Here is a 20,728-nt window from a genome sequence, read left to right on the forward strand (position 1 = left end):
TTACCTTTAAATTAGAAAGTATGTTCCAAGTGACTTTCTAAAAGCAAAGGAGCATTAAATAGATAAAAAGCTTAAAGCAATAGGCACCAGGTGATAGCAGGTGACCAAAACCTTGCTCCAAAAGTTAGCTTTTAAGGGACTGTTAAAGTTGTTAAGACAAGCAGAGAGATAGGGAGTTCAGAGAGGGAGTTATCTACCCCACTCCCACCCCCCAAAACAATATACTTTATTCATAAAATTTGTAAAAGTCCATTACAAAACATTTCAACTTGAAAGTTACAGAAGGTGCAATAAAATTCGACTGGTCTCCGTAGTATTTTCCACTCCTAGGTGTCCCTATACAATTGTAATTCCCTTGATGTTTATAATACACACTTCATGTCAGGCATACAGCCTGGGGGCAAAACATTTCAAATTGAAAAATTACACAAAGTGGAACAGATTCAACCTTCCCCACACAGAATGTTCCTTTCTGAGGTGCCGCAACACAATTTCAATACTCTTGATATTCACAAAGTACGTTCAATGCCAGCATACAGTTCAAGGGGTTCTACAAAATTTTCCAACACCTCGACGTACTATGGCTGAAAGGCCTTAGACAGCGACCTTTCCTCATTGTGGTGGCTGCTCCGAGCTTTAGTGCCCCATAGCACATAGTCCTGGACCTTGGAATGTGCTAGTCTGCAACACTTGGTTGAAGACAGCTTTTTACACTGGAAGGCCAGCAAGTTTCAGGCAGAACAAAGAGCATCTTTCACCAAGCCGATAATCCTCTAGCCCACAGTTGATGTTTGTCTTGGTGTACGTCCCTGGGAATAGCCCGTAGAGCACAGAGTCCTGCATCACAGAGCTGCAGGGGGAGAACTTCGACAAAAAAAAACACCACCTCTCTTCAGACGTTCTTTGCAAAGGCACATCCAGAAGGAGGTGAACAATGGTCTCTTCCCTGCACAGCCACCTCGAAGGCAATGTGCAGAGGGGTCAGACTCTAGGTATGTAGGAAGGGTCTGACAGGGAGGGCCTTTCTCACCACTAGTCAAGATACATATTGGTTTTTGTCTGCAAGTGAGGCAACTCTGCCAAATGACTGACAGTCAGCTCAGGGAACCATTTGACAGGTGGGCCAACCATCTGATAGGATCTGCCATCCTCTTATCCCGCAGGGCCTCTAGGGAATTATGTGCAGACCACTGCCTGATGGACTTGTGGGCAAAGGTGTTTCACTGCATAAACTTTTCCACGAGGGATAGGTGGTATGGCACAGTCCAACTGCTTAGAGCATTCCACAGCAACGTGGCCAGATCCATCATTCACAACATCGGGGACAGATAGAACCTTAGCACATAGTGATGCGGTGTTTTCACACCGAGGGTCTATGCACAGCTCGATGCAGCTGCACACAAAAGGTGGCCATCAGGATGAGGGCGATGTTGGGCACGTTTTTTCTCTCTTTTATGTAGAGATTTGAACATCGTGTCCCTGCAAACACGGTGCATTTTCAACCCCCGGATAAAGCAGAAGGCAGCTTGGGTGATTGCCTCATTGCAGGAGTGAGGAATGGACCAAACCTGCACCACGTACAGCAACACAGAGTGCACCTCCCACCTAATGACCAGGTTTTTACCTGCAGTGGAGAGGGAACGTTGCTCCCACATGCCCAGTTTTTGTTTAACCATAGCTACCTGCTCCTTCCAGTTTCTAGCCCACACCCCAGTCTGCGTAAACCATATCCCCTGCACCTTCAGGCACTTTGATCAGATGGTGAAGGGGGCAGAAGATTGGTCGGCCCAGCTCCCAACAAACATGGCCTCGCTCTTGCCGTGATTTACCTTGGCTCCCGAGACCAGTTCAAACAGATCGCTGATGTTCATCAGTTTGCGCACCGACAGGGGATCCAAGCAAAAGACAGCAATGTCCTTCATGTACAGGGAGGTTTTGACCAGAGTGCCTCCGCTGCCCGGAATCATCACTCCTCTCGTGTCTGAATCCTTCCTGATGGACTGCAACATGCGAACAGGACAGGGGAGGAAGGGCAGTCCTGCCTGGCTTCAGTCTTGATTGGAAAGCTTTCCAATTCTCACCCATTGATTGAAACTGTGCTGCTGATGTGTATGTAGGGCAGTTGGATCCAATTGCGCATTCCCTCCCCAAACCCCAATTTGGGGAGCACATCCATCATGTAGGTGTGCCATATTCTGTCAAAAACCTTCCCTTGGTCCAAGCTGATGAGGCAGGTGCCCACCCCACTGTCCCACACATAGGCAGTCCTACCCCTGAGTAGTGAGGCTATCTGAGATGTTCCTGCTAGATACAGCACAGGTCTCGTCAGGGTGGATCACCATTCCAAAGGAGGCTTGACCCGATTGGCAATGAACTTGAACAATAATTTTGTTCTCCACATTCAGCAGTGAAATGGGTCACAATTTCTAATTTCTTCGCTTTCCCCCTTCCATTTGTAGATGAGGGCAGCGATGCCTTTCCTCATGGGATTCTGACATGCTGCCAACCAGAAGCATATACACTTCCAGCACGCCTGGGCCAATCCAGTCCCACAGAGCTGAATACAACACTGCCAGTAAGCTGCCGTTTCCAGGAGTTTTACTCTTCTAAAAGGACTTGCGGGCCTTAGTCAGCTCGTCCACAGTTAGCGTTTTGGGACTGGGAGGCTGTGCTGTGGGCTTCATACAGCCTGGAATAAAAAGGATTCGCTGATCCTCAAAATGTCAGAAACCTGATGATATTACTGAGCCATCTTCTTCCCTAGGCTGCTGATCACAGAGCTCTTTGTTTACCTTTAGGAAGAAGAAATGTGAACACGTTTCATCCTACTCCACGGAGCGGACTCTGGACTGGAAGATGATCTTGGAGGCCTACAAGACAAACAGCAAGGCTTGCTGGTTTTTCACTTCTTGGAGATCGTCCTCAACATTGACCCCCCCATCGATTGCAGCTGGAGCAGATTCTGCATGCTTTTCTGGAGTCGGGGCATTTCCCTCTGTTTCTTTCTAGCCTTCTGAACACTTTCGGGATAAAAAAACCTCAATATTCACCTTGATCGCATCCCACCAGTGCATCAGAGGGTTCTCCAATCTTTGCAATCCTTTGGAGTCCCTCAATGTTTTTTGGGGTCAACAGTTTCATATTCAGCTTCCATGTCCCCCTGTCAAACCTCTGCTCTTCCTGTGACAGTTGGCCAGGAGGAGGCAGTGGTCAAGGAAGAACACCAGCTTGACATCGGTGGGTCTGATCATGAACGTTTGGGACACAAAGAGGAAGTCTATACTGGAACAGACGGACCCATCTGGCTGCAAGCAGTGAATCTATGTTGTGCTCCATTTGCAGGGTTGCTGAAGCCGTCGTGCAGCTTGGCATTTTTTACCGTTTCCATCAGGAGTCTGGGCATGGTGTTCAGTTTGCCGTCGGCTCTGCCAGATTGTCCAGCTGCAATCATGATGCAGTTGAAGTCACTGCCACAAATGACTGGCCTGGACATCGCCAGCAGCAGTAGGAGCTGAAGGATGGCCAGGCTCTTGCTGTTTTGAACCAGGGCATACATGTTAAGTAACTGGAGCACAGTATTATTGCGCATTATGTCTACTACGAGGAGGCGTCTGCCCATCACCTCTTTAACTTCGGAGATGGTAAAGTTGCTTCCCTGCAGTAGAATACCCAGGCTAGAGGAATGGGAGTAGTTTCCTCTTGACCAGACTGATGGCCCATGAAACAATCATAGTGACCACTGCCTGTAGGAGCCGAGGTGTGGTATTGCACACTTTTGCAGAAACAAGTCAGCTTTGACCTCGGCAAGGTAATTAAAGGTTAAAACACATCACATAGTTGATTCAATGCTCTGAAAGTTAAGGGAAGCAACGTTTATACCCATTTTAAAGCATTTCATTGCTTACCAGACCAGCTGTCTTTGACAGTTCCAGTTTTTGGGTCTGCTCCTGCATACCTATAATGTTTAAAAATTGTCTCACTTTTGTTGGCCTGAGGAAACCGTCCTGGTCTGCCCTGTTAGAATTGTTCTGCTCAGGTGACACCAGCAACTTGTTCATGCAAACAGCAATGTTTGAACTGTTCTCTGCTGGAGAGGACTTTCCCACCCCTTCCCCCAGAGGCGTTGCTGCTCACGGGTTCCTGAAGCTAGGGTGCGCTGGCCTCTTCATGGTCTCCAATGCTTTGGAGCTCAGGTGCCTCCTCCTCCAGCTCCCTTGAGCTTTGTGGCTTCTTTTGTCGGTGCCGCCCATTTCCTTCCTCGTCCGAGGAGCAGCAGACCCTCTTGTCAGTGTCAGATGGGAGTCACCTCTTGCCACTCGTCTGGCAAGTTATTTGGGCTCTTCTTGGCCCTTTCTTTTGATCTTGTTCACCAGCTGCCAATCCCTTGGTTGATCCTCTGCTGGTTCCTCCTCCATTGATTTGGTCTGCTGAAGAATGGGAGGTTTGGGGAACAGTGCTGGTGTTTGGCAGTCTGCTGACTCCCTCTTTTCCTTCCTTTTGTCCCTCTGAGTTGCTCTTTTGTCCATTCTTCTCAGTGGAGGGCTTGGCAAGCGGAGGGTTGCAATTCTCCTTGGTGGCAGTCACATTTGCCACTGTCAACTTGACTCTCCTTGGTTTTTGCCACCTGTGCATAACAGGCAGTGTTTTGGGCAGGTCTTGTAGAAATGGTCTGCCCCATCACAAAGATTGCAGCACATAGTCTGCTTGCAGTCCTTTGTCAGGTGATCTTCCTGCTTGCAGTTCTTGCAGAGGGCGGTGCTGCAGTTGGCCACCACATAGCCAGATTTGCTGCAGGAAAGACAAACTTTGGCCTGCCCGGCATAATCAAGATAGCTGCAGCTTGCTCCGATAATGAAGCTGGGTGGAGGATCGCTCCCTTAGCACCTTCTTCAGAGTCACCTTGACCTGCTGTTTTCTGGTTCAAACCCCAAAAGGTGTCCTTGACATCGGTGCAGTTCCCAAACTTGTCGACATGCCTGGCGAAGGAGGTGAGCACATCCACGACAGGAACATGGGGGTTGTACAGATGCAGTCACCATCCAGTCCCATTGTGATGGCAGAGTGAAAACCAGCTCCGCCAGAAGGATTCTCAACAGTGGCAGGTTTCTCTTCTCCTCAAACACCTTGAGGAATTTCATGCGTGATGCAGCATTCTTGAAGGTCACGTTGAAATATGCAGCGCTGGGGAAGTCCTGCAGACAGTAGATGTCTGCAGCTTCAAATCCACAGGATTCCAGGAGGATTCTCTTAATGAAGGCAGCACGGTCAATGGGTGTACGTCCTTCACTGTCTTTCACTGTAGGCCTAACGCTGTTATGCATCCCCTGGTTGGGTCTCAACTGGTTGCAGTCATCACCTCTAAGTTCTCAATATTAGGCACTGAAGCCCCACAAAGCAGAACAAACAACCACAGAGGAGCTTCCAATACCAAAAGGCCAAAGCCTTTGCTGAAACCACCCGTCACCACCCACCCCAGAAAAAAACCATAAACACAGGCTTACACATGATTATGGTCTCTCCCCTGCCAGGTTTCAGAGCATGTGGCCAAGACAGCTGAATACTGTCTCTAAGGAAAACAGGGATGTACAATACACCAGAGGACACAAAGCTAGAGGAAGTTGCAGAGTTAGGGTAGGGTTATGCTCTGGAAATTCAATGAGATGGAGACAAAAAGTCAATGCAAGTCCAAAAAGGGGGAAGGTGATGGGAAAGCAAGATGTAGCAGAGGACAAATATTGGGAGTTCATAGATGGCTGGATGCTGGCACCAACATTGGAAAAAGCAAACCAATCTGACAGGTGCTGACTCTACAGGCTTTAAAGAGGGAGCTGGACCAGTTCTTCACTGCTGCAGAGGTCACATCATACAGAAGGCAAGTGTCTTTCCATTGAACACTTGGTCCATATGATTGCTGGACAGGTTATGATCACCCTAGGGGGTAGGAAAGGAATATTTCAGTATTTTTCCCCTCATTTGGCTGGGCTTTTCATAGTTCTTTTCCTCCAGGAGATTACATAGCTGCAGGGTGGTGTCAGGGGTGGGGAGGGGAGAAGGGCGGAAATGAGTACTCATGAATACACAATGAGTATGAGGCCGGCTTGATAGACTAGTTGGTCCTTCCAGCTCCTCAATTTCGTACATTTGTATGTGATACACAAAACAAATTCCTCAGGACATTGAGCCAATAGCTGCTAACAAAAAAGTGAGATGCTAGGTGCATTGAAAAAAGGAATGAGTCAACAAATAAGTCTTGCCTTTTTCAGACCATTAGTTCTCTGCGTTCTGGAGCCCATAATACAGAAAGGATGTAGCAGGTCTGGAAAATGCAAGTTGATTAAGGCCTAGAGAATAGAAGAGAGGAGGATAGGGTAAGGAACTAGGATTTTTGTTGCTGGAGAGGCGACTACTAGGGGCATACAATTGGGGGTCTTCAAACCAATGAAACTCAGGGAGGATCAGTAAGAGCTTTTCATATTGCGAAATCAGGAGTGGATGACCATAAACCGAGAAAAGATGGATGCAGGCAGTTTGCAATGAAACATTACTTCAGAGAATGGTTGATTTTTGGAACAACTTACTGAGGGAAAGTGAGAGGGCAAGTAGCTTCAACCTTGAAGATAAAACTGAAAAGTGTCTTAAGAAATAAACTATTGTATACAATTGTGTTGACAACAGGAAGAAAGACTGGTTTACAACTGACATTTTCCATAGAAATTTATGCAAAACAAGGCATCATATTCTTCCAGCATATATCACAGGACACTAGATATGAGAGATTGTAGTGACATAAGGATTGGTTATTTTGCAATCCCTTGTCACTGCCATGAGATTGATTAATTATTTAGGAATTCTGATGCATAAAAGTTTTAGTTTATTACTAATTTTGGAAGAGATAGCATAGATGGTAGATTGAAACTTGAAATATTTTAAAAAACATTTGACACACTTCTGAAGCACTGTGACTGACATAGGCAGACGTTTTAGGAAAAATGTTGATCTACTTGCCATCAATAGTTTAAACAAAACAAAAACAGAATTACCTGGAAAAACTCAGCAGGTCTGGCAGCATCGGTGGAGAAGAAAAGAGTCGATGTTTCGAGTCCTCACGACCCTTCAGAACTGTTGAAGGGTCGTGAGGACTCGAAACGTCGACTCTTTTCTTCTCCACCGATGCTGCCAGACCTGCTGAGTTTTTCCAGGTAATTCTGTTTTTGTTTTGGATTTCCAGCATCCGCAGTAGTTTTTTTGTTTTTATCTAATAGTTTAAACAACTTCAACAAAACCTCATAAGCCAATTTAAACAGGCACATTTTTGTTGACAGTTTGCTTTGTGTAACTTGATGCACCCTCACCCAAAATTGCTGCTTCCACCATCTAGATATCTTGAGTCAAACACAATTACATGTGTTACATGTCTATTCAATACATCTCTGTACCACACATTAAACTGAACTCAGGCAAGCTGCAAAGAAGGCAGAATCAAGTAGTGGTCTCCTAGGGTAAACAAATTCAAGAATCATGGGCCTGGCAATGGAGGGTTCAATGATTTATACTAAACAGATAAGCAGCATTAAACAACTTGCCGATCACACTGATCAACAATCACACATGAATTTTGTGGACAACAATATTCAACAGTTCATATTATTTCAAGGCTTTGTTCATCTTTAATTACAATAAAAGAGCACTGAATAAATGAATATAAATTAGCTTTGAAGAAATAACCTGAAAATGTTCACATGATATAACAGTGCACATAATTTTTGTAATTATTTCAGGTCCTGGAACATTCCCTTCAGCAACATCTGTTTTACATGGAAATGGAATTTTCTTCCTCTCTCTAAAGATAGTCAAAACAACAATGTTTTCCTACGAGTCGGGTACAATCAGCTCACCCCCAACTAAGAGAGCATCAAAATTAAAAGTACGACAGAAACCACAGGATCAGTCTAGCCTAGCACCCACACCAAAAATACAATGGGGCATTTTGAATTTTTCTGATGAGGAAATGGTAAAATTTTCCTTCCCATCAAGGGTTATTATAGTGTGGGAAACATTACTGCAAACAAGTACTGAAGCTGGAGTGAATCACATGATCTCAGAGGGAAATAGATAAATACGAGAAAAGTTAACAGGAAGAGAAAGTACAGAAATAAGATTTTAGAAAGCTCTGACGTGGAGTTACCACAGACAAAATGGATTGAATGAATGCCCTTGGTGATTCCATGAATGCTCAAACTTGCTAATTCATAACTTGGGAACATTTTTAGTTGTCAATTGAAACAAAGACTATAATATGCTCTATATATAAATGAATGAAAATCATTCTCTTACTATAAAGTAAAACATCTCAAAATAGTCTCTTATGAACAAGATGATCTACAAACTTACATGGGCCACAGCACAAGGAACCCAGCATCATTATCCATTCACAACAAAAGAATCTACTAAAACAGCTTGTGCCAAAATCCAGTGCCATAGTTACACTCAGGGCAAGTATCCATACCGATAGGTTGAACTCAGCTACCTTAGTGTCACATACATCCGTGCAGGCAAAAACAATTCTTCCACATTTATTTGGTACAAGGAAAGACTGAACTTAGGCAATGAGAACTGATGTTAAATAGGGCAGCTGGTAGGAGCACAGAGAGGTAATTTAATTCTAAATCTGAGAAGTTTATAGCAGCATGTGCTTGAATCAGTACTGTCATTAAGAACTCCCAAAATCATCACCAATTCAGAAAAAGTAACCTTGTCAATTTTTAGTGGCAATTCATTGTGAACCTAGCTGGTTTGTGAACCACAGGCAACCTGTGAACTCAATAAATAAAGCAAAATATAAATACAAAATAAAGCCTAGGTTAGCCAAATATAAAAGGTTACAAGGCTAAAATATGAGAACTGCAAAAGACCTGCCATCATGGATACAGTATGCCTGTCTGCCTCCCCTCCATGTTACTTATGTAACTATATAATTAAAATTAAAGAGCCCAGGAGCAATGATGGAATGCAGTATCAAATTTGCACTGGTGCATCAGATTTGTTTATTCTACAAACATTAGATTTTCTGCACATACCAGAACTTACTTCAATCCAGAAGAACTTAAAATCCAAGAGTTGGTGCTAAACATTTTTTTTCAATCAGTCCCTCACACCACATGGTATTTCTCGCTCCACAATTAATTTAATATGCTTTGTCCCTTTGTGGCTGCCTTCCCTTCTGGTTTCTCCATTAAGAACCTTTGTCCATTTTCTCTATATTACCATCTGTCATGTTGAGTCTGTGTCCATCCTCACACACAAGGGCAGGCCAATTGTCACAAGCAATATTTCAGTTCAAAAGCATCTGTGGGTTTGAACATCTGACCTTTTAAGAATGCAGCATAAGAAAACCACACATGGGTTTTTAAGGTGCTTGTGGAGTTCTGAACAAAACTGTAAATGAAGGCTTACTATGGCCTGCTGTACCCGTTTTAAAATTAACTAGATAAATTTTCCTGTTGAAGAGTGAAGAGCAAAAGAGTACATGACCAAGTACAAGTGACAGTGGGTGAGAAATTCTCATGTCTGCAATGGATTTGAGCAGAGATGAAATTATTTTGCTGCAACCCCATTGCCACATCAGCCTCCTCCCATTATTAGTTTACTTAAGAATTGATTTTAAATGTAACTGCAATTTTATTTTACTTTATGTACAGATTTTCCTTCCAGGTTTGCATTGTGCTTTGTAAGTCACACAAATGCCAGCAATGATGGTAACAGCATGAATCATCATGGCTACACGACACGAAAATAAACAGCGATTCTGTGTTCTCATGTAGCCTCATGCAGCAAACCATGGAAAGAATCAGGGACAATCAGCACATTTGTTGAACTTCCCTCAACCCCCTTTTTAAAATGTAGATATTTTAAGTCTCCACTCCAATTCCAAGTCAAAGCCATATAGTCTTAAGCATGTAATACTTGCATGTGACATGGGTAAGTGTTTTGGTCAGTGTTCCTTTGAGAAAATATTAAATATCAATGATTCTGAAGATTCATGCGTTAATGAAATAAATTGGGATTAATACACACCTAAGTGGTATTAAATTAGACAATGTTTCGCTTAAGACTCTGGCACAATGTTCATCAGAAATTTACACACTTGCACTTCATTTACACAAAAAAACATTTGGAAACCAAAACCTTGAATTTACACAGAAACAGAGAATACAGAAACACAACAGATCCTACAGCACCCGTGGAAAAAGGGTTAGCATTTCAGGTTGAGGAAAGGCCATCACCCTGAAACATTAATTCTGTTTCTCTCCATAGATGCTGCCTGACCCATTGAGTATTTGCAGCATTCTCTGTTTTCATTTCAGATTTCCAGCATCCAGTATTTTGCTTTTGGGCCTGAACTGATATAGTTCACAGGGGCAGTCTACAGCATTTCAGATACAATAAATCATTCTGAAGTCCAGTCAGTTATGCAGATGAACGTAGGAGCCATTCTGCACAAAGCAATGTACTAAAAACAGCTGCATGATAAAACACTAGTTACTTTCATTTTTGACAGCATTAATTGAGGAAGGAATAGGAGAATTCTTGCCTTTCCTTGGATAGCATCATTAAATCTTTCACGAGTAGCACCTATCTGAATCTAAAACTTGCAAACAGAGCATCGGCACAGCTCAAGTATGAGCCTATGTTTTGCGTTCAAATTCTAAATGAAGTTAAATCTACAACTTTCAGACTCAAGGGGAGTGTTACCAACGCTCATACGAAAAAAAAATCACAATTAATACTTTGTTGCCTCTGATAGTCTGAGCAGTGATGAGGGGCAGCTGGAGCCCGAAAATTGGCCCTATCTCCTCCAAATTGCCATACAATGACAGCCCTACCCCCGAGCCCACTGTCCTCATCCTCCCTGGTTAGTGTACGAGCTCAGCTGTAACATCGCTTGTATTTGAGCAACCTACTAACATGGATTGTTGAGCACCTGCATGAATAACCATCTAGGAGGGGTTAAGAGGATGGAGCCATGGAACCATAAGCCAGTGTTAACACATTCAGGAAACATGTCAAAAAATCATCATCTGCTAAAATATCAGCTTGACCCTTTGGTAGCATTGTCACCTCTCAAATCATAAGGCAGAGGAATAAAATCCCATTACCATCCCGAGTATGTAACCTATGCTAACATTTCAATGCTATATTGTCAGAGGTGCCACTAAAAATTACCTCATCTACTCAGTCGCCATAAAAACACTAAGCACCTGGTGCCCTGGACAACATTCCTCCCTCAACCAAAAACAGATTTATCTAGTCATTTATCACATTTGCTGACTGTGTGCAAAATGGTTGCCACTTTGCCAACATAACAATCATGATTAAAAAAAAATGGAGGCAATGCAAATGAAGCAGTTTGATATATCCTGGTGATGTGAAAGATACTAAAATGCACATTACTTCTTTGAAACATAAAAGCTAATGCACCAGTTATATTCTAGGAAAAAAACCTACAAACCTAAAGAACCAGGAGACAGTCAAAAAGTGGATAGTTTCAACACCTAGAGCCAGTGCTTCAAAAGATTACAGACACTGTCTAACGCAGCTCTGTGGCATGAATGAGGTACCCGGATAGATTCTACAGCTCTGTAAACGATAATAACTGTACCCAAATACACAACAGACACAATAAAAAAAACTCCTATACACTTTTAAAAACATTTTATTTGGAAATCAATTTTCCAAACACAACCGACATTTATGGTTCAACACTTAAATCGGTCATGTGCAATGCCTTTCTCAGTCCCATAAAGCAGCCATGGAAAATTGTGAGCTGTAACAGTTGCAAATGCAATAGCTCTGTGACATTGTCAATCCAGTTCAAGCGAAGTGAAAACAAAGCCCGAGTGCGCACATGCACAACGACATTGGTGGAGAAAGAACAAGATACTTCCAGATGAGGAAGGGCATCTGAATTCACCTATTTAGAATTCTAGGTTGCCCCTCTCCTATTGCTGTATTTCATTATTTCCAGTTGATTCCAAGACTTCCATCTCCATCCCTCAGCAGGTAAATCAACTGATCATCTGAATAAAGAGCCTCCTCCTGACATTAGTGCTAAAGGTACCTTTTACAAGTTTAAACCTGTGTCACCTTGTTCTACACCCACAGGTTTATTGGAATCCCAGGTTAACATTTTAATTACTAATTTAATTAACCTACCAATTACTATCTTATCAAGGTCACCTTTCAGATGCTTTCTCATCTTTCTCCAGAATTCAGACATAAACCAAGTGGCCCTTCTCAAAGCTGCCTCCAATGCTTGAATGACTCCTTCATTTCTTTTCCAGCAGAGTTGGACACAGTACTCAGGTGTGGTGCGATCGGAACATTATACCCTTTGAACACAGTTTCCTTTGATTTGCATTCTCCAATTTTGTTATTATAGTTCAATAATTTTCTTTGCTTTGTTTGCTGCTGTGTACTGTTTGATATATTGAGTGCCAAGTCTATCAAGAGGTGAACATGAACAGCATGTAGAGTGCACTCTGCAAACGATACAAAGTATATTCAATGAAAGCAACAAATAATGTACCATTGTTTGTACCCACGAACAATTCTAGTAATACTTATTAAGGGTATTTTGCTGTATTTCTGAAGAAATGGGGTCTAACTTAAACCATTTCACCAACGCCCTGTGATTATTTGTGATGAATTGCACATCACACTTCTTGCCAGCATATGGGCATAAAAACAGAAAAAAGTGAATGATGGGAAAAGGTCCTTCAGCCCATTGAAGTTCATCCTTCTAGTTATCCAATGTTACCTTTATACCAAGTGCATTTTTAACACAGCGGTTTTGTCTCTACCACCCTGACTGCAAGATCAATTCAAACATTTATAAAATTGCTGCCCTCTGATCATAAAACCACATAAAGTACGTCACTCTCAAGTGTTTTACATACCTAGTTGCTATAGAATGTACCTCCCAGGCTAACTCTTCACAGCAGTGCTGAGGAAGTGCTGTCTTTCAAATGAAATGTTAAACCAAGGACCCAAGATCCCATGACACTATTTAAAGAGCAGATGAACCCTTGTCAACATTTATTTCTTAACCAAATCGCACTTATACAGATTTTTGGGTCATTTATCTCTCTCACTATTGCTGGGGCTAGACTGTGCACAAATTGACTGCCATGTTTTCCTATGTTACAAAAAGGTTACAATACTTCTAAAGTTATTAATTGGTTATTTTGCACTTTGGGAGGTCCTGAAGATGTGAAAGTGCTATGTAAATGCACTATTTCTTTCCTTTCCTAATGCTATGGATATTAGATCCCTGTACTCCTACACTTACCACAGATATACAAGACTATATATTTTCGAAATAACTTATTGTGCACCATTTTTTACTTCTCTAAGGAAAAGAATGCAGCACTTATTGGAGTGAAGGGCAGCCAATGTTGATGCTAAAATAGGGAACATCTTTTCCAGCCTTTATGTTTCATGTAAAGGATTTTAGAACCAGTGAACCAGGAGGCTACTGTTTGACCATTTGTGTCAGTGCCAGTTCTTTGCTGAAGCGATCCAAAACCAATCTCACAGCATAACTCTCACTCATCGCCCTGTATCGTCCCTAATCCAGAACTTTGAAAAGGGAGATTTAGAAACATGATCAATGGATGTCCATAATAAATTCAATGCACTATCATACATTTGATATAAATTATCTTCTGCGGCAGGTCTATGGGCAGTGCGCTCAACTCATGACATCAATGAGAAACTTCATGATATCGCTGGAGGGTTGGAACTAGATAGAATATCCAACAAGTAGTTTGAAACCATAAACCTAAAAAACAAAGGCAGCCTAATAAGCAACAGTATTCAGATAGGCCCTTTTAAAATTATGTGCAAATTGAATCTCTTTAAATCAGAAAAAGTATCCCAAGCAGTGGCAAATGTCCATTTATACCCACTACATGGTCTTTTGGATTAAACATGCACACCTAAATTCAAAACCACTTTTTTCCTCCTAAAGCGTGCAAAGTTCTCTCAAGTCAGTCAGCGAACTTACCTAGGACCATATAACAGTGAAGCCCGACTTTGATCCATGCTTTGTGCCAAGTTAGATGCACTACAACTGGCCTCAGTGGCTTGACTAAGCGAACTAAAAGTTAACTCGCACCCGTTTGTTATCCAGCAGCCTTTGCTGGAAGAGCGCATGCTGACCCTGGAGGAGGCCAGGATTGAGTGCATGTGTGATAGAATGCTGACAGTCACACAAGGCTCATACATGGATAACAGCCACAATAATGGCAGTGTCCAAAGGTATCCATGCCTTTGCAACCCTAATTTACTACAGTATCAATTGCTTTAGAGAAAACGGGCAGGAGAAAAAAAGTGTTACTCCCAGTCTCTGCACTATTCCTCCCAAAAATGCTCTTTTTTAAATGACCCTTTTGAATTGGTTTTTAAGTGTGCAAAATAGTTCATGGTAACACACCTTTCTTCACTCCCTGGTCTGCCTTTGTGTGCCCAGAAACTCACAATCCTGGAAAATGCATGTGTAAACTTGCATCAGGCCACAGCGCAACAAATGCAATGTGCTAAGTTGTTAATAAAAGCATACAAAACAGTTGGTGTAGAATATGCTGCAATTCACAACATACTCTTGCCATAGACACAAAGAAAAAGAGTTGCTACAATTAAAATGAATTTACTGGCACTCAAATTCAAGCATTTGGTTGGTAAATGCTGTACTGCCAGATGAACAATTCTCCCAAGTCTGCTATTATTTATCAATCAGGTGGTAATTTTACACTTTTTAAAAAGTTGCACATTTTGCCTAAAAAGATTGGTCTCAATGAAAAACAATAAAAGGGAATAGGCACACAAGTAGCATTTATATAGCATCTGTAATACAGAACAACACCCTAAGGCATCTTAAGAGTCACAACACAAACAATGCCATGCCAAACAAGAAATTCCAAAAGCATGCAGATGTGCTGGAGGAGGACGGTGCGATTGACAACAATGAAGCTGACAAAGGGGTAATGCACCAGTCAGAGAACACAGCTCATGACTTGAATTTGGGAGGGGTGAAAATCTGGAGAGATTCATACAGGCAGTTGCGGCAGAATTGGGTACATCTTTAGGAAACATAATTTTCAAGAACCTTGGGGAAACATTATATTTACACTGGAAACTGCGTAAAGAGTTCTTCTGTTAATGCTGGGTATATTTCATGAGTGCTATTGAACAATGTCATTTTGTTAACTGCTGACAGTTTTTAACAATTAAAAGGACGTGGAGGAAGACTGAAGGGATGCCCCTATCTATCTATATATAGATATCTATATATATATAAATATATATATATATTAGAGCTGCCATTTTGATTCCAGCCACAGGCAGCTGAGACACATCAGGGAATATCTATGGCCAGAATGATAAAGGCTGTGACTATATAGCTGTTTCAGTGTTACAGGATAAATAGCAAGCATAAAACCAGTCATTAATAATCAGCCAGGGTGTCAGTGAAAGTCCTTCTCCTGGCCTTCGCATCAGCTGGTTGGAGAAATAGGAGTTAACGTATTCCTGATGGATAGTAGCAATTCCTGCTGGAAGCGTGTGTATGAGGGCATCTGGCAAGTACAGGCGCAGTCTCACTGTCAAACAGCTTGCTGTCTAAGCTGACACATGATGAAATGGGCACCTGTGTGAGCAACTGAATGTTGCCCATGGAAATACATCCAAGTAAGGGTAATCTTCAAAAGTTCATTCATTTCAAAAAAAAAATTCCCTTTTATTTGGATAAAGTTGCCTTATTTAGTTGATTGTTAGCCAACAAACCAGCAAGCAGCACAGGAATCTGTTATATTACAAAAGGTTCTTAAACTACATGCAAAAACCACAAAAACCTTGCTGAATTGCATAGTTCATTTCTGCCCAGTTATTTCTAGAGTTTTTAGAAAATCTGGAAATAAGTTCTCAGTAATTGAGAATTACAGACCAAACTTTTAATGCATCAGTGCTGATTTTGACAGCTCACGCTGAACTTATCTGCAGTAGCAGTAATAATTTTAAATGAGTTAAGATGTAATTACGTTATTAGCCGTAAGTCCACAAAGGACCATAGGCGTCCTTCTCTGTTAGAGAGACACAAGCGGTTATACAGCTTGAGGGGCACCACTCAATGTGGGGCAAGGCAAGGAGGCAGGCCTCCATGAACTATCAGCCAGTACAGTGATTGAACCTGTGCTGTCGGTGTCATTCTGCAACACAATCTAGCCATCTTAGCTAACCAATACCCCACAAATCAGTTAAAATGAGTAACAATTAAGCAAGTGATGCTTACAGGCCACCTCAAGTCCTCAGAGATCTCAAAAGTTATTAATGGCAAAGTTCTAATATGTATTCTTATATAACTGACATTTAATTAGATACCGTGTTTTGAACCTCCATGTAGTATTAACCCACCTTTTTTAAATTTTATATAAAAAGAGGGAGTTTAGGGTCAACTGAAAATACAATTTATTCCAATGGGAGACAAATGATTCACAAACAAAAAAGTACAACTGGTGAATTTCAACATGACCTCACCTTTACAAATGATTGGTTTGGAATGAGTGGTTCAAGGAGGTATTGAAATCAAACAGTTTTGTGAAAACATTCATGTTTACAAACAAAAGGAGTGCAAATAGAAAAAAACTATAGTAAAACATTTAATGCTTCACAGACTGAGGACATTTCGCATTAATTCTAAAGGTGCAATTAGAATTTATACCCATCCTTAGCAGGCATATGAAGCTGTAAATTTATCAACTCAGTGGTTTAAATTTAAAAATAAGGTTTGGGAAGGACAATAACATGAAACTTATTAATTAATTGGACGATGTGCTTAAGAGTCAATGCGCTTAAGAGTCAATGCTTAAACTCTACAATTAAGAATTTCTAACAAAGTTGATTCTGAAGCAAGTATTTTTATCTTTACGTAAAAGTTTGAAAAGCAACAAGCTACAATTGCTGAAAATCCAAAACAAAAACAGAAACCGCTGGACACACTCAGATTAGGCAGCAATGAAGAAGCACAGTTCAATCCAACCCTCTGCGTATATATAAAGTATGTCTCTACTTTTAAACCTCAAGCATTCTCAAGTCAGGTAATGATCATTAGCATACAGTTCCACTCTGTCCCAACAATGAGTCTTAACCAAACCTTATGCACCAACTGCCAATGGGGCATTTCCATTTGCTGCACAACAGATTCCTGTGGGTAGCAATGAAAGACTGATTTTCAACAAATGATGGTGTTTTGTGTTGTGGGTTTGCATGAAATAGGGCAAGGCAAAATAATTCAAACCCATTTCAATTCGGGCTGCTGCAGTGTGCAACGAGACTGCATTTCCACTTATCGTGCACACACGTTCCTGTTCATGGAACACATTAGAACTACACTGAAGTAAACGTCTATCTCCTCAAAGTAGGTATTATAGCCAACTTCAGGTTGATGGTTAATTCAACTAATAAAAAAGTTACACATCCAAATGATCACTAATGCATTTGGATGGAACATGCATTGGCATCTGCTATGCAGAAGACAGAAAAATGGACAAACATGCATTTATACATAATGTCTTTTACATCCACTGGATATGCCAAAGCTCTTCAGTTAATTCATAGAATCAAAATAGTATAGTACAGGTGGTGGTCACTTGGCCCACTGAGTCTTTCAAACAGCAACCCAGTTATTCCCACGCCCCTGCTCTTCCCCAAATTCCTATAATTTTTTCCTCTTTTTGAAGGCTGTATCCAGCATGCTATTAGGCAGTGCATCAGAATCCTAGCCATTCATTGCACAAAAAAGTATTCCCTCCAGTTGTTGACCCTTCAGCCAATGGCTACAGTTTCCCTTTATTTACTCCATCTAAACCATTCAGGACACTTCCATAAGACCCTCTCTTCGAAACAACCCCAGCCTCTCTAGTCTAACCATGCCACTTTCATCCCCTATTCCTGGAATTATTCTAATAAATCTTTTCCCTTCTCTGTCCAAAGCCTTCATGTCCTTTCTGAAGTGTGGGGCCCAGAACAGGACACAATACTCCAGCTGGGGCTCAACTAGGAACAGGAGTAGGCCAAATAGCCCGAGCCTATCCAACCATTCAATGAGATCATGGCTGATCTGGGACCTAACCCCATTTGCTCACCATTTCCCTATATGCCTCAACACCTCTCCTTCGTAAAAATTGAACAATCTCAGGTTCAGAAGGAAGTTCCAAATTTCTACCACCCTTTCTGTGTAGGAGTGTTTCCTAATTTCACTCCTGAAAGGTCTGGTTCTAATTTTTAGACCATGCCACTAGTCCTAAATTCTGTAACCAGCAGAAATAGTTCCCATCTACACCATATGTTCCTTATATCTAGAAAACTTAAACCATATAACCTCTCAACCTTCTAAATTCCAGGGAATATAACATAAAATTTCTCCTCACAATTTAACTTTAGAGTTCAGGTAAGTCTACAGTGTCCTCCCTCCAAGGCCAATATCTGTTTCCAAAGATCTGGTGCCCAGAACTTCCCCAGTATCCAGACGTAGTCTAGCCAGGGCTTTGTATAGCTCGACATGGCTTCTAAGCTTTTCATGTTTATTCTCAGTTTTAACACAGTTACAAATTGAACAATAAGATAAGTGACCAAATAATATTGTTTTGGTGATGCTGGTTGAGGGAGTTTGGCTGGGATACCCCCTTGCTCCTCTTCAATAGTGCCATGGGATCTTATACATTCCTGAGATAACAGTAAGGGATTCAGCTTAACATTCCATCCAAAGACAGCACTTTTGAAGGTGCAACACTCCTTCAGTATTGCACCAAAATGCTGTCCTGGATTATGTGCTCTGAACTCTGGAGTGGAACTGAACCCACATCCTTCCAATGCATATGTCCTGCTGCTGAGCCAATAATGTTCCAAAGCACTTTCACAGCCAACGGATTCCTTTTGAAGTGTAGGCACTGTTGTTACCTAGACAAACATATCAGCCAATTTGAACAATTTGCACGCATTAAAAGTGCCACAAACAACTGTTTTGGTGATCCTGTTGGCCAGGGCATAATGTGAACCAGGAAAATTCAGGATATCTGCTTGACATAAAATACTCAATAAAGATAAAATAGATAAAAAATCTTGTTTACCTACGTGGTAAAGGGTTATTATCTATACTCTCACAATCACAAGACAGATAAGAAACACAATCTGCCTTTCTCTCCCCCCACCACCCCAATTAGAATGCTTATCAGACTCTTAAATGCTCAAGATAGTTTTGTCTAACCTACCCAAAAGTAGTGTTCATTACTCTTTGAAGACATTTTTCCAGGCCGAAATCAATTTTTCACCAGACTGGTGCCATATCGTGTCTAACCAGATTTAAGCTTTCTGTATTGCTTTATTTATGTAGTTTCACAAGGACCTCTTACATTCACTTTTATTTCAAGGGAAAAATGTACCGGTTCCTGTAGTCTTCCTCCATACCTTCAATCCTGGCTCTTCTCTTCACCCCCTTAAAGGACCTGAATATTTCCCTTTGCTCCTAATCAAAACTTGTCACAGCACTCAACGTACAGACTGATTAGAGTGCCAGATCTACACTTTCAGCATTACATCCTGTGACATGTACTCTGCCGATGTAACAATATAGCAGAGTATTTTGTTTCTTTTTTATTACAGCTTATTCTAGGATTCACATCCTGCACCATATTGCACTGCACTTTATTAACCGTGTGGTAACTTTCTGAATGAATAAAATGTCTCTGAGCTTGTTGGAGATTATGCAGTCTACATTTCAAGAGCAATTTCTCCATCAAATTTCACTCCAAGTGATAAATTTACCTGCAGCTCAGCGCAAAGTTTGAATCTGAACCGATTCTGCGTGCTCTATTCTAGCGCTGTCCACCAAGGTAGGATTTTCCCCCTGCATTGTGCTCATTTAGCGTGGCAGTCGCAGTTTGGCGTTTGTTTTCATTGAAAAAAAATTACAACTCTTTTCTGTTGCTTGCTCCTGCGGTACGGTCCCCACTGCGCATGCTCTCCTCACAGACCCTTATCCAGAGCCCCTCAGCTCACCAAAGAAAAATAACACGAAACGGTCAATTCCCGCTTCCCAGCGGGTTACCTGCTGCCGCTGGCCCCCCTTCCATCCCATAGACCGCGTGTGAAAACGGATTTCCCCGGGTGAAGAGGCTCAAGCCCCGCGTCCTCCCCACGGAGCAACTCCACAACACAACACGCACACTGACCGAGCATGCGCCGCCCGGGCACTCGCTCCTGGGCCGCTCCGGCGCACGCGCCAAACAAGGACCGCCCCCTCTCCGTGCAGCCCAGCGCTCCCAGCTGCGCATGTGCCAAACGTACACCGCCTCTTTCTCCTCCTCCCCCCCCCACCACTCGCCATAACGACGCATACGTCACTCTGCAATGTCAACACGCATCTGGAGACGGCAGGAAAGACAGGAGGGTAGCACCGCATTGCGGACACTGCAGGAACAGCAGTGAATGGTTTACGCTGCAGGATTGGACTCAAACTTAGTGCGTGCAAACATGGGAAGGTGAAAATGCAGCGAGTATAGACACCACCGTATCAATGCGTTTTGAGCAGTCCATTTCACAGCAGAGTCTATTTAAACAGCACACAACAACAAAAACAGAAAATGCTGGAAAAACTCATGTCTAACAGCACCTA

General features: G+C 42.1%; 1 protein-coding gene across 1 annotated transcript in view; it reads right to left on the minus strand.

Annotated features, from left to right (window-relative positions):
- LOC144695950 (protein argonaute-1) overlaps positions 1–20,269 on the minus strand; it is a 111,154-nt gene extending 90,885 nt beyond the window's left edge. The window contains exon 1 of the mRNA XM_078567057.1: positions 20,162–20,269. Within this exon, the coding sequence (XP_078423183.1) occupies positions 20,162–20,186 (25 nt within the window). The 5' untranslated portion in view covers positions 20,187–20,269. The remainder of the gene's footprint in view (positions 1–20,161) is intronic.
- Positions 20,270–20,728: the final 459 nt, after the last annotated feature.

The sequence above is a fragment of the Cetorhinus maximus genome, chromosome 21 (assembly GCF_964194155.1).
Source record: "Cetorhinus maximus chromosome 21, sCetMax3.hap1.1, whole genome shotgun sequence".
NCBI classification, from domain to species: domain Eukaryota; kingdom Metazoa; phylum Chordata; class Chondrichthyes; order Lamniformes; family Cetorhinidae; genus Cetorhinus; species Cetorhinus maximus.